Source organism: Podarcis liolepis, assembly GCF_965112155.1.
Source record: "Podarcis liolepis genome assembly, chromosome: 6".
NCBI classification, from domain to species: domain Eukaryota; kingdom Metazoa; phylum Chordata; class Lepidosauria; order Squamata; family Lacertidae; genus Podarcis; species Podarcis liolepis.
In genome coordinates this window covers 31,958,331-31,972,534 of record NC_139559.1, presented here as the reverse complement: position 1 = coordinate 31,972,534, position 14,204 = coordinate 31,958,331, and the positions used below count along the sequence as shown (strand labels likewise).

Here is a 14,204-nt window from a genome sequence, read left to right as displayed (position 1 = left end):
CATTTTGAATTAGGAATGGTTTCCACATAAAGAAACCAAAATTCTATCTATGAAACAGTATAAAGTATGAATATAAAGCAAACCCAAACTCAGTTTTAAATGTCAGACTATTATTTGTTTCATATACCGTACCTTGCTGAGACACATTAATATATTTTTGACAATGAAATATTTTTAAAACAATGCATGGCTAAATAAAACCACGGAGTCCTAATCTTCCTTGCATGTGCATTATTCTCTTGTAGAATTAACTACTGCATTTGAAAACACATGTGGATCTGTTGTATGTTTATAAAAAAGAAGGTAAGAATCCTGCCTATTGAAGCATATTTAAGCACGTGAAGCATATTTAGGCATATTTAAGTATTTCAACATTAAGCTATAGCACATTTAAAACATTTACAAGTTTTTCAGAATTATGTAATTGCTAATCATTTGGCAGTATCAATGTGAGAATACAGCATCCTAATAAAACAAAATGTGATTTTCATCCCACCATATGTGAAACAAACTTATTTTAAATGCATAAATATGTTGTGCTTTGTTTTAAAAGTGCCTGGGGCTGGCAAAATTAAAGCTACTTCACTTAAAACCAGCAAGAAAATATGCTCATAATCAGAATGTCAATCTTTGCACATTTGGGTGTTATCATATAAAAATGGACGTTTTCCTGTTATGGACAAACTGTTCTGTCCTAATAGGTGCCAAGTAAGTCAGAAACAGCTATTTAAAGCACAGCTAGTTGAATCATTTTATTAGTTATTAATTATGGGAAAACGATGAAATTAAGTTATAAATACAGATTTTAGAGTGGAAGGCATGTAATGAAGATGATGATTGCTAGGGGTTCCTGGTTTTGTCAGAGAAACAAAATGGAGTGACTATGTTGAGTGTACTGTGTATCCTGAAACAAAATAATGGGTACCCAGACGAAGAACGCGAATTGCAAAGGTGGCTCCTTTTTCCTCAGTCCCGTTTTGTCGGCAAACAGGAGTCCAAATGGACTACTGGATCGATCCCACCAAAACAATGAAAGCCTACCATGGGGCCTGAAGGCCTAACCTCGTAGGGAGATCACGCTCCCTCTTTCCAAAACAGACACATTCCCTTTGGGGGAGGGGGAAAGAAACCCAGCTGAACCAGCCCCGGCTGCAATACTTTCTCTGCTCCTGCTGCAGCCCCATTACTTTTCACGCATATGGGCCCCATGGGCGTAGCCAAGACGGGCCCTATACTCGGCCGTCCCAGAAGAGGCCTTTCTGCAAAGAGGAGCGAGCACGCCCGCACGCAGGCAACCAACCCGTGTTTTGCGCAAGCTCTTTCGGACGAGAGAGTTGGGCGTCCGCCAGCCAACCCGAACAAAGGGGTGCGGTGGAGAAAAGGGGCTGGCACCCCATGTGGCGTGGGGGAGCGGGCGGGCGGGTCCCTCAGGAGGCACTTTCCATAGGGCCGGGCCTCCTCCTCCTCCTCGGGACTCTTTTTCTCCCCCTCCCCCCGCCCTCGCTTTGGCGGAGGCACACGGGCCGTTCCAGCGGCGCTCGGCGACGCTTTGGCTGTTGGGGGATTGTTCGGAACGGCTGCCTGACTCGGCGCTGCCCGTCCTGCCGGCGACCCAGGGCTGACCATGGCCGAGTTCCTGCCGCCGCCCGAGTGCCCCGTCTTCGAGCCCAGCTGGGAGGAGTTCGCCGACCCCTTCGCCTTCATCCACAAGATCCGGCCTATAGCCGAGCAGACCGGGATCTGCAAGGTGCGGCCGCCGCCGGTGAGTGAGCCTGGGCGACCGACCTGTGCGCCGCCTTCACCCCCCCACCCCCAGCAGCGACGCCGCGGACGGCCGAGCAGGAACCGGGGGGGGGGTCGCCTGCGTGCAGAGAGTCTGGGGGCAACAATAACATCACTTCCCCCTTCGAGCCTTTCGCCCCCCCCCCACGCCGTCCAAGTTCCTAAAAACTCCCGGTCCCAAGACCCCTGCATTGGGGGGGGCAGGTATCATTTTACACATCCCCACTCAGTAAACTTGTACATCTTCTGTCGGTCCCCCTCCCCCCTTTAATCTTCAGCGCGTCTCGGGGGGCTTCCATTCGCCCCCCCCCCACTGCACGCCTTCATGGGGGGAAAGAGTCCCCCACCTCCACCCATTGACCCTTGAATGATGGGCAAGCGTTGGGTTTGTGGACGAGCTCTGAGAGAGTCCTCAAAGGCGTCCTTGTCCCCATATGGACTCGCTTTGGAGGCCAGGCTGGCGTTTACCCCACAGAAACGGGGTCATGGGTTGGAGTGCAGAATGGCCCTCTTGTGTCGCTTCAGCCCAGCGGACTTTTGAGGTTTGGCTCCCCGAGGGAGACCCACTCTAATATGGCTGCCAGTGAGCTTTCTGCCTCCCTCCCTCCTTTCCTCTCCCTCTCTCTCGCCCCCATGGCTCTCTCACTTTGGCCCCTGGCTCCCTTTCCACTCGGGGAGCTCCCCTCCCGCGGCTCCCCCATCTCCTCCTCCTCCACCACGACCCAAATAAAGTTGCCTTGTGTGTCTTATCCCGCGGGTTGGGGGGGGGGGGAGCAAGAAACGCACACCGTTCACACAATGAGGCACGTTTCTTCAGCTGCTAGTTTTCCAAATCAAACGGGGAAGTTGGTCCCGAAGTGCTTCCTTTGGGATGACTCGTCCTAGGGTAGCTCCAATGGCGAAAGCCTCTCAAGACCCAGTTGAGGCTTTTGTTTCTCTGCACAGGATCATATTAGCAGCTAGTTAAGTAATAAGAGTGTAGCTTTTAGCATGAGTGAGGAAGGGGGAGGTGGAAGAAACTTTATTAAGGCTCAAAACCTGCCTTGCAAGCCCACTTTTAAATTGAGGGAACAAGTTTTACCTCACAGGCAACTACAGTGAAGAAAGAAGACATTATTTATTTATTTCCTAAAGACTTAATGCAGCAGAAGTAGTTGATTTTTTATGGCTAGAAAGAGGCAGCCATTGTCACCATTTTACCTTTTTTATAGTAGGGTATTTTGAAGGTAAATAAGTGTTTGTTCCACATGGTTTGTCTAAAAAAGTTTAAGCATTGTCAAATTCTTGGGGACTGGGCTACTAATATCAAGAGAAATACTTTATAGCAGTCACTGTGTTAAAACCTGAGACAGCTGCTTGGGTGTTGCCCTCCATGTTGGCATTGTGGTTGAGCTAGGACTGTGGATTTTCTTATTTCCATGTTTTCTATACCCACAAAAAGCTTTTCTGTGGCCACTTTAGTTCCATCTGGGTTAATTTTAATACTGGCACCCATATTTTAAAGTTGGGAATATATAAATAGAAGCCATTGAGTTTTCAGAGATATTTTCTTTCAGAATCCTAGGCAGACATGGCCACCATTTTAGAGTGCGATACATAGTGGGAAGGGTGATAAGTCTTCATCATTACCAGTATAAACAGACACTACAGAGGGCTATAGAAGGGGTGATTTTGAGCCACTAACTCAATTCAGTTTTTAAAAAATTGTTTCTCAGTATAATTTGCTTCAGCTTTATTACCCCAGTTATTTGCACTTCCTTTTTAAAAAAGGTAAACTGTGATTGAGGAAGGATTTGAAGAAACAAAGATTTGTTTGTTACAAGGGGTATACACTACTTTCACTAAAAAGAAGGCAATCTTCATTTAGGGAGATGTATTGGTAAATATGGATTCAAACAACTTACATTCTAGTTAAAATACTTGAAATGTTAATTTGGAGCTGAGTATAAATGAGACATATTGATGAACTTGAGTTCTGCAATGAAACTTGAATTTTATTCATTCTCTGTATCCAGTTAGATTTCAGTATGACTTTCAGTCCTAACTGGAAAACATAACTGAAGATTGACCCTTGAGTGAAGAAAGTAGCTTGTAGGAACTTTTCTTATTCTACTAGGTGAAATCTTGTCAACCTTTGTTCCTGTTAAATTCCATTTATTTCAGTAAGGTTTGTGTGCAAAGAGTGATTGGTGGGTGGAACTCACATATACATTTCAGTAGGACAGCCTTTTGATTTGAAAGTAACTCCATTTAATATATGATGTTTTAAAGTTTCTCTTCAGTTTCATTTTTATGTTTTAATTGTACATGTGTATGCATTAAAAAGTCTGTGGCTGAACAAGATAAAAACTGCACCTAAGATTGTGTATCATTCCTACCTACATGACATCCATTTTAAATCCCTGTGTTTGTAAAATTATTGTTGGTGGTTGGTTGTGGTTTTAGCCCCTTTGAATAGGCTGGAGGTAAAGTGTGTGTGTTATGTATGTTGTTAATGCTGATATGGCCTGGCTTGATTGTTTGGTCCCAGTGGTCCTAACCAATCAAGATTTACTTTTTAGGAAAATAAGTCATGAGACATGCATTTCACAGAAATTACTTCAGGCTTAGGTGCGTTCTAGAAAGGCAAAGTATTGCCAGGCTGCCCTTTGAGGTGATTTTTTAAGGAAGCACATACCACAGGCCTTTTATCATATGAAAGCATTGTGTCCCATACATTTGAGATCCTTGCTGGTAGGTGACACCATATTTATAAAAGGGCCTGCTCATCCCTGAGTGGGTCAGAGCGCACAAAATATTGATGGCCCATGGATTAGTATCTAGACTATAATATGACCCTCAAGGACACAAGTTGGCCATCTCTGTTCCAAAGGATTCATTGCTGGGTGTTTGCCTGTTGTTGTTTTTTGTCATTTAATTTTGGCAGCGCTTGGTAGCAAATAATTGTTTATAGGAGCCTGCTTTCTTGCTTCCAGCTCTACAGAGACAAAATGACATCCCTTTTGTTTCTGTTGCCTTGCTGAAGAGCTTTTTAAAAGGGGGGGGGGAGGAGCAATGAGAATTGTATGTATGTAATAATCCCTCCAACCCATAACACTAATGCTTTGTTCTGACTCAAGATGCAGTCTGCTGCCATTTTGAATGAGGTATACTCTACCACCATGTTCTTTGAGTGTGTTTCTTTTAAACTTGTTACTCCAACTTTTGTTGGTTATATGAGCAGACAAATATTTTTAAAAGAGGGACATTTGTGAGAATTGTATGTTTTCAAATGAAGCTGTTGAATAATGAAGCACACAAAATGCCCATGGAATTTAATGTCGCCAAATAATGTTACTCAACACCTCATATTGGTGTATTTGATGTGAAATTAAACTCTGGACTGTAGGTTCCATCTGCTTTTAAACTGAAGATTTTTTTGCACTAGTCTCAGAATACTTAATATTATAGGCTGCAGTCCAGCACACAGCCTGATTGTGTGCTTAGGCATGCCTAAGACCATGGATTTCAAAGGGTTTAGATACTCCTAACTCTGATCAGGGTGATTGTTACGGATAATTGAGTCTCACTGAAATTAGTGCAACTTGTGCACTGAATTAAATCTACAGACTTAAAATCCTGTACACCAAGGGGGTGTGTGTGATAAAGGAAGCCAAAAAAGAAAAAATGGGGTGGTAACCTTTATATTTTTAAAAAAGAAAAGAAATGCCCACACCATAAATTACCAGTCCAAAATGCCACCCAAAGGATAGTGGGTTTTGTGGACACCATCTGCTAAATGCCTACTTGTAGAGATGCTGTAAAGTTAAGTGGGATGGATGATTGTTTCTCTGGAGCTCTATTCAGAAGGCAGATGAATCTTCTTTCCCAGGCCTTCCCTGGAAAAGGTGCTGTAGCAAGCGATGTTCTGAAAATTAAAGCTTGTTCCCAGCTGTAATTGTGTTGATGTCTAGCAGGCAGGTAAAATGACTTCCAGATCTCCAAATGTTTTTTTCCATCTGCACCAGAACTATAAAGGCAATGTTGATAATGTAACCGAAAACCTCCTTTCTGGACTAAGAATTCGTTTTCCTAATAGCCCAACCAGAAATCGTCAAACGGGAATGTTTGGATTCAAATAATGTTCATTTTATAGAAAAAAAGACAGTTAAAATTGCTTAAATGCGCACATTTCAGCATTTGACATTGCCTTCTTGGTGGCGGCACTGAAGTAGGTTGTTGTTACTTGAATGAGCTGGCACAAGCCTTGGATCAGACCCAGGTTTTGAGCCTAACTTATTAACAAACCACCATTTGCCAAGTTTGTAAACCCAACAAACCACAATTTGTTTCTAACCAGGAATAGAAGCTTTACATCTTTCTTTTTTTATATGAAGGGGAAAGGAAGTGCACATACCTAAGATTTGTTTGAGCTTGTTCATGTAACAACACACTATGGTTTTTTTATTACCCCTGATGAAGCCCTTACTCTGACAATAAAGAATATGCATCTTGCTTCCAATTTTATTTATTATCAAGTGATCCTTTGATGTGAACAACTTTTATTTAACTGGGATAGCTGAATCACTCTCAACATCACATGCCTTATTCCTTCCAGTTGTAGAAGACTTAATATACATACCTTCATAAAAAGGTGAAACTTAGTCTGTTTCTTAGGCATTTTGCTTCCTGAAATGAGGTTATGATAGTATTGTTTACTATTCTGTATGAAGTGTCATATCTATAGCAACATGGAATACAGTCTTCTAGCATTACCATAAGACGATAGCTTTCAATCAAGCTTGTGACCTCTTGACTGCATTTGCCTGGCATAGACATTGTACCTTTGACATCAAAAACTGAATTCAACAGGTGCTTCTCTTGGAATGGAGTTAGGAGGTCATGCATATTAGATTTTTGCTGTCAAAAGGGCATGATCTTTGCCAAGAAAAACACTTTCAGCAGACCTAAACTTGCCAAAGCTTGGCACACTGTTACTTTGATTAAATTCTAGCAGTTTCCTGTGTCTATACATTCAGGTGGTATAAATGTTAATTTCAAAATATGAACATTTGGAAAATCTGAAGCAGGGACCTACCTGCTGATGATGGACATTACCTTAAATCTAATCTGTATCTTAGTCTTCATATTCTACTGTTGGGATGGCACAATCAGATGAAAAACTTGTAATTCTGGAATAGTTTTCAACACTTTCCTTGTGCATGCTATTGGTCTCAAGAGTACACTCTTATTTTTGGGAGGTCCAACAAAGGGATGTGGGAACCAACTCTACATTCCATGACTTAAAATTGGGGCTGTGCAATTTTTCAAATGATAGCTTCTGTTTCTCTAAGAAAATTTGTAACATGGTCCTTTTAAGTTTTCTTTTCAAGCCATTGTTAGTAAAGGATCACCAGTTGCATTGCAGTTCATTTGCTAAATACCACTTCTCTGAACTTGCTTCTTAGTAGTCTCAATTTGGTTGACTGGTTGTGAAAATCTGCAGTTCTTGGTGAAGTTTTCCCAGTTGCTTTCTTGCCCTTGGAAAGTCCTCATAAACCCAACATCCTACCTGAAGAAATCCCAGCCAACCTCTACCTTCAGGTTATATCCCCAATCTTGGTCCAACTATAAAAAACTTTTAGGAGTTTGGTCTAGGGCTTGATCAGTGATGCCTTATTGAGCATCAGTCCTCCCCTCTTTCTCAGAGACCTAGAAGTGAATTTTACAGAGACTATACCTCACATGTCTGATTTATATTAATGTAATTTAATATTGCAATTTCATTCCCAAGAGAAACTTCAGCTGCTAATACACAAGTCTTGCTAAAAGGGCATACATAGATCAAAGTGATTTCTTGTGCAAAACCTGTGCATTATTATCACATCCCTGTAGAAACATGTAGAAACCAATCTGGTTATTTGTATGAACTGTGGCATGCTGAGGCATGCCTAATGTGTTATGAACCAGACAGAGACAAGTGAATGTACCTAAGGCAGTGAACACAGCCTGGAGTTGGTGTACTGCACAAACTAAGAAGCTTGGTGTACATACACACCTTAAAACAACCCGGGCTGGAGAGTTCAGTATGAAGCACTAATTGGGTAGTACTTGTAAGATGGCACTTGAATACGAAGTACTTTTTGTATGATCAAGCTTTTTTGGGTTATCTGTGTGGGGCAATTAAAAAAATGGCAAATTTGGTATTTGAAATGCTGGATTTATGCAGGTAATGAAGTCTTCAAGACTTCATTGACCCTTTTCAATGCTATTAAAACAATTCCAGAGCATGCCATCAAATATATCTTTTAGATATTCCTACCAGTAATTACCATTATTATTATCTTTAAGTTGGCACATCACTGTTTTATACCGTGGACCATGTCTTTTCATGTTTTCTTATCTTGAAGGAACATACTGGAAAAATAATTTCATCACTGTACCACAGTCCCTCTCTGTCTGATGTTCATACAGCAAGACTCAGTTCTGTGAAGGAAAACAACAGTTTACCATTAATCCTGATATATTAAGGAAAAGGACTCAAGCAAATTTTTGATTAATTTCATGGCTTTGTGATGAGCTAGAAATTACACACACAGTATTGTAGCTGATTTATAACTCATTCCAAAGTAGTTGTGGGGGTGACAGCTACTTTGCATAAGTGAAGAGAAAAGGGAGAACAAATGTGGAGAAAATTAACATAAATCAGTATTGGAAAAGTTAGCAATATTTTAAAATCCAAGTCAGGAAAAGGAATGATAGGTTTGCTAAATTTTCAGTGTGGTAACTTGTGTGAAAAGGCTATGTAGCAGAGAAAAATAGCACTTGCAGTCTACAGAATTGAAAAACTTTATGGAGATTTCAGAACATACACTTAACAGGAAACAGAGTTACCAGAGTGGGCTTGTATCAGGACCACTTTCTATACGTCTGCTTCACAAGTCACATTAAACCGCACTTCAATTTTTTTAAAAAAATGAATGCACTGTAGTGAATGCCACTGGAAAGTTTTTACTCCCTCTGCTTGCTCCTGATGTACCATTAGGAAACAAGCAACATTGGCTTGTCCTGGTGTCCAGACCTGGGCTTGTGGTTTGTTTTCCCAAAACAAATGTTGTCTACTGCTTGTGCTTTTGAAAGAACCAGGAATCCTTGTTTGGATGCAATCACAAGCCAGACTCTGGCAGGTGCTGAGAAGGTAGAGTGAGAAATCCTTAGCTGCATGTGATAACATGATGAGCATTCATATTAAACCATAGTTAACTTTGAACTATGGCTTAATGTGAAGTGTGAACTAGACCATTTGAAAGCCATCTTTATATAGAAAAAAATATGCCATGTGTGAAGTGGGCCAAACCTGATATTATGGGAGAAAAACTAGTTTCCCAGTATTTTCGCTTCTAAGGCAATGTGGGCTGGGGGATATTTGCAGAAGAAAACTAGTGGGTTGTTGCGTATGGGGTGCGGTGTTCTTACCTGTCAGTTCTCTCCTGTAGATACTGTCTGGGCACTTACTTTCCTTCTCTGATTTTTGATTTTAGGACTTGGGGGTGGGAAGAAAAAATATGTTGTGGGTGGCATTTGTAGGAGAAATTTGCAGGCACTGGAAAGATTACATAGGCCTCCTTTCTGCTTTCTGATCAGCACCTCCTGTGTCCCCCACTCTATCAGAAAATTTGGGATTGGAACCTTATTGTTCCTGAGAATGTATACTTTAGCCCTTAAAGTCAGTATGCTTGCTATAGCAGAGAAGTGGTAGCTGTTGGATTCATTTTCACCAGTGTGGGACTAGATTAATTCTTAAATCTGCTGCTGTTATACAGAGGGAGGGGGAGAAACATAAGTGATGTAGCCATCTTGAGTTTAAATAGATCCACCTCTGATTTCTAGTTTAGGTTGTTCTTACATATTAGTGTGGCAGTTGTGTAACTATCCCTTTAAATTTAAATTTCTGCTGCCTTGTCTTTCTGGATGACAACAGAGGCTAACTGTACTTCTCCACTCCCACCGCAAAGGTAAAAAATAGGAATTTGAAAATAGTTGATTTCATACATTAACAAAGTTAGCCATTCACTGGTCCCATCACCACCTCGCAAATAGAAGGGGAAGAAATGGAGGCAGTGTGAGATTTTACTTTCTTAGGTTCCATGATCACTGCAGATGGTGACAGCAGTCATGAAATTAAAAGACTCTGCTTCTTGGGATAAAAGCAATGACAAACCTAGACAGCATCTTAAAAAGCAGAGACATCACCTTGCTGACAAAGGTCTGTATTGTTAAAGCTATGGTTTTCCCAGTAGTGATGTGTGGAAGTGAGAGCTGGACCATAAAGAAGGCTGATTGCCGAAGAATTGATGCTTTTGAATTATGGTGCTGGAGGAGACTCTTGAGAGTCCCATGGACTGCAAGAAGATCAAACCTATCCATTCTGAAGGAAATCAGCCCTGAGTGCTCACTGGAAGGACAGATCCTGAAGCTGAGGCTCCAATACTTTGGCCACCTCATGAGAAGAAAAGACCTTGATTTTGGAAAAGATTGAGGGCACAAGGAGAAGGGGACGACAGAGGACGAGATGGTTGGACAGTGTTCTTGAAGCTACCAACATGAGTTTGACCAAAGTGCGGGAGGCAGCAGAAGACAGGAGTGCCTGGTGTGCTCTGGGTCCATGGGGTCATGAAGAGTTGGACATGACTAAACAACAACAATTGTAAATTTGATATATAGGTATTGAGCAGTCCTAGCTCCTCCTCCTTCCATATTTATGGCTGGAGAAGGTTAAGATGGGATTGTGATGCTTCTCTGCTGGCCTCTGACATTAGAGTGAAGCACAGTTAGTGGGAGAGGTAGCTGTGTTCAGCCTGGTGGAAGGCTCCCACTGATGGTTCTCCCATTGGCAGAAGCAGGCAGTACATTCTGAAATGAGGTATTTTGAGGTTGGGCCCACAAATTCCCTGAGGAGTTTAATCCTAAGGCTCTTTTGGCTGCTTGAGCAGTGGATCCACCGCTCCATCACTCATTGAAAAGATCACAAAGCAGTATGCAAAGAAAAAGCAAAAAATCCAATAAAAATAGATATATTATGGAAAATATCAAAATCTATAAATAAGACAATATAAGAGAATATAAGAGATCAACCTCCAAAATGTAGAATTGCACACACTCAGTACACTTATCCTCTCTCAGTATCCACATCTACTAACTCCTCTGTATATCAGTCAGGCTGTAGCTGCACACATTCACCCACACTCATAGAATCTATGTTCTCTGTATAGATTTCCATACTTCAAAATATTTCCATATAAATACATATTTACTTTGACTTGGTACAGATTGTTTTCCTTTTAAATTTTATTAAATTTTAGAGAGTATTATAAAAAATTTGAAACAAGGAAACAGTGAGTTGCATCCAACTTAATCACTGTGCACATGAAACAATTTCTACCCACACGGTGCAACTTCCCTTTCCTCTCCTCTCTCCAAATTCCCTCCCCACCCGCACCTGATCTGGGCCTTCCCCTGCCCCTGGAACAGATTTGGGGGTGGTATGTGGTCGGAGAAGGATGAGAGGTTCCATTATGCAAGCTAAAGTTGTTCTGCTCATGCAATGACTTGGATTAATTCCAGTGTTTGAAAAGATTAAAAAGGTAGTAATATTGGTGATGACAGCATTCTACTGTATTTGACTAGATTTCCAGCACTAGTGGTTTTTGGCATGCATTTTCTAATGCCAATGAGATCTGCACTGTATGGTGTGAGGTAGCATTTTTACCCCATATAATATTTGTGTTTGTAGTATCGGATGAAGTGTGCTCAGCAGAACCCAAACACCCAGAGCCAGAAAACATATTCATGGGATATTGTATAAACAAGAAACTAATGTTTTTATTTTAAATTGCAAACAATTCCAAAGTGTAAATACTATATTTTAAAAATGCTCTGTAAATACTGTAAAATGTCTAGAAAATGCTGTAAAATGTCTAGAAATTACAACTGAGAATTAACATTAATGGGTTGTTTTTTTTGGGGGGGCGAGTGTTTTTCTTACCCCATTTAGAAACTTACAAGAAAACTCTTCCTGGTTAGCGAAAGGTCCCCCAAACGGTGTTAACATAGTTTGTGCCAACCAACTGACATTTGCTTGACCTTTCCATGACCATTTGTCTATGAAAAAACAGTGAAGTGTTTTACTACCCCAATCCACTAAATTGGCTGGAGTAATAAACACACCCCAGTGGCAAAATTCAATGCTTTTCTGGGCCATTTTATGCTGCAGGTGGTTTTTGTTTACACTACTAAATCAGTAAGTGGTAACTGGCTCAAACTTGGGAATGCTGTACAGCTGACAATTTGTGTGTGGTTATGTGTGTGAGTAAATTGCACAGTGAGAAATGTGCCTGCAGTAAGTGTCTTACCCTGCAAAGCTGGATGAAGGTTAATGCCAGTAAGAAGTAACTGTGAACTATATTTTTCTGTTAGATTTTTCTACATCTGAAAATAAAGTGAACAAGATCTTTTAAATTGTATATCAGTTTTGGTTTGTCAAACAATTCTCTGTACTGAATTATTTTTTTCCCCTTTCCTAGGATTGGCAGCCTCCATTTGCCTGTGATGTTGATAAACTTCACTTTACTCCACGGATCCAAAGGCTGAATGAGTTGGAGGTAATGAATTAACTAATCGTAAATACTTCCCAGTGGCCACTGATGGATTGGGTGCTTAAAACTGTTGAGAAAAATGCAGTATTTTTAATTAAAATAGCAGATCTCCTTTTCAGACAAAAAGAGGAAACAGGTGTGGTGATTAGCTACCATTCTGTTGTGATCTGTAAGGCCAGATAGAGAAGTTCTAGAATGATACTTCTCCCTCAACAGTTTGAGGATCTGACAAAGACATAAATTCTAGCTGGAGAGCCTCAGCTGCTAGCTCTCTGGCTGGCGTCTCAAACATTTTGACCTTTTAAAGATGTCTCTTTGGAGACAGTATACACCATATTTTTCTGCCTAATGTTCAGCTTCCCAGGGATATATTATTTAAGTATGCTTTCTTTCATTTGGCATCTCATGGTATACAAAGGTATAAACAGACTAAACAATTAAGAACAATTAAAATCAGTAAAGATCCATTCCGAAAATATTAAAAATACAAAAGTGATCCAAGGAAAATTAAAGTTTGATACCCTATAGTGGAATCAAACACCAGCAAAAGCCTGGGGGCATTGGTATGTTTTTTATGAGTGCTGAAATACACTAGTGTTGGTCTGCAGAAGATGTAAATAGTTCCATAGGGAAGGTGCTGCTACAGAGAAGGCCCTCTTCCTGGTTACTGCCAAATTCACGTCTCTATAAAGTGTAGCGCAACCAAGAGGGCCTCCTCATCTAAGTGTAATGAACAAGAGGATATCCTAAAATAGTATCCGCGTAGGAGTGAGATGGGAAATAAGATACAGAAAAGTGGAAAGTTTCAAATGTTCTAGAAATGTGAAGAAGGGGTACTTCATAAACCTGGAAAAATCACACTACTGGTTCATTTGGCAAGGACTTCAGGAGAAGTCAATCTTAGGCTGTATTTCTACCACTTTTCCTCTAAATATCTTGGCTGTTACATGTTTTATGTGACATTGAGTCATGCCTACCCCTTTCCAGTGGTTAAGATGTGGAGGTGCTTCAGAAGTGCCAGTTGATGCATTTTGGTGGTGTGTTGACAGCTATTTTGTTGACAGTCATTAAGCTTGTTCTGCTCATTCTGCAAGCTCCTTTTGACTACTTTTAACATTCCATTCTACCAAAAATATCAGATGATTATTATTTTTGTCATTTTAAAGAAGCAGGAGTAATTTAAATAAATATATGTAGTGTGTATTAAAATGCTATACAGTATTTGCATTTGATCAGAAGTCTTTTCCTGTGCATGCAAGACATCAGGTGGGACTTAAATGCCACCTAGTGGTAGCAGGCAGAATTCACTGTTTTAAAATTCTGAATGCTCTGGAGCGTTAATTCTCTCATCGACCTAGTCTAAAATTCTATCTCGCCACTTTTTTTGACTTCTTCTGATTGCATGGTTCAAGCCTTCCATTGCAGCGCATTCTTCATCTGGGAGCCCTGGTGGACTCTGTTGTGGGAACAATGTCCTTGTCTCCAGAGAGGATAGGCAAGGTCAAAGCGGCACTCAGTTCTGTCAAAATCATGAGTGAACCTCAGGGTGCAAATTCTGGGTCTCATGGCAATACTACATTCTTGACCTCTTCAGTGGCTGCTGCTCTCTCATCGAAGTTCCATAGCTGCCAAGTGACATATCCTCGTTTCCCTGCCAAAATTGGTGTGTCACTCTTTCAGTGGTGGCTTCAGAAATCCTCCCTTCACCAGGGATTCCCTCTCAGACAACCCCCTTGGACAGTCAAAGGGATTGAAAATGCTCAAGCCAGCTGACTGAGCAGGGAGCAC

At 41.0% G+C, this 14,204-nt stretch overlaps 1 protein-coding gene across 2 annotated transcripts in view; it reads left to right on the top strand.

Moving 5' to 3' along the window:
• The first annotated feature begins 1,219 nt into the window (after positions 1–1,219).
• KDM5B (lysine demethylase 5B) overlaps positions 1,220–14,204 on the top strand; it is a 50,917-nt gene continuing 37,932 nt past the window's right edge. The window contains exons 1-2 of one of the 2 annotated variants that reach the window (XM_083508454.1): positions 1,220–1,762; positions 12,345–12,422. In XM_083508454.1, the coding sequence (XP_083364580.1) occupies positions 1,625–1,762; positions 12,345–12,422 (216 nt within the window). In that variant the 5' untranslated portion in view covers positions 1,220–1,624. The remainder of the gene's footprint in view (positions 1,763–12,344; positions 12,423–14,204) is intronic. The other variant, XM_083508455.1, reaches the window with a different exon arrangement.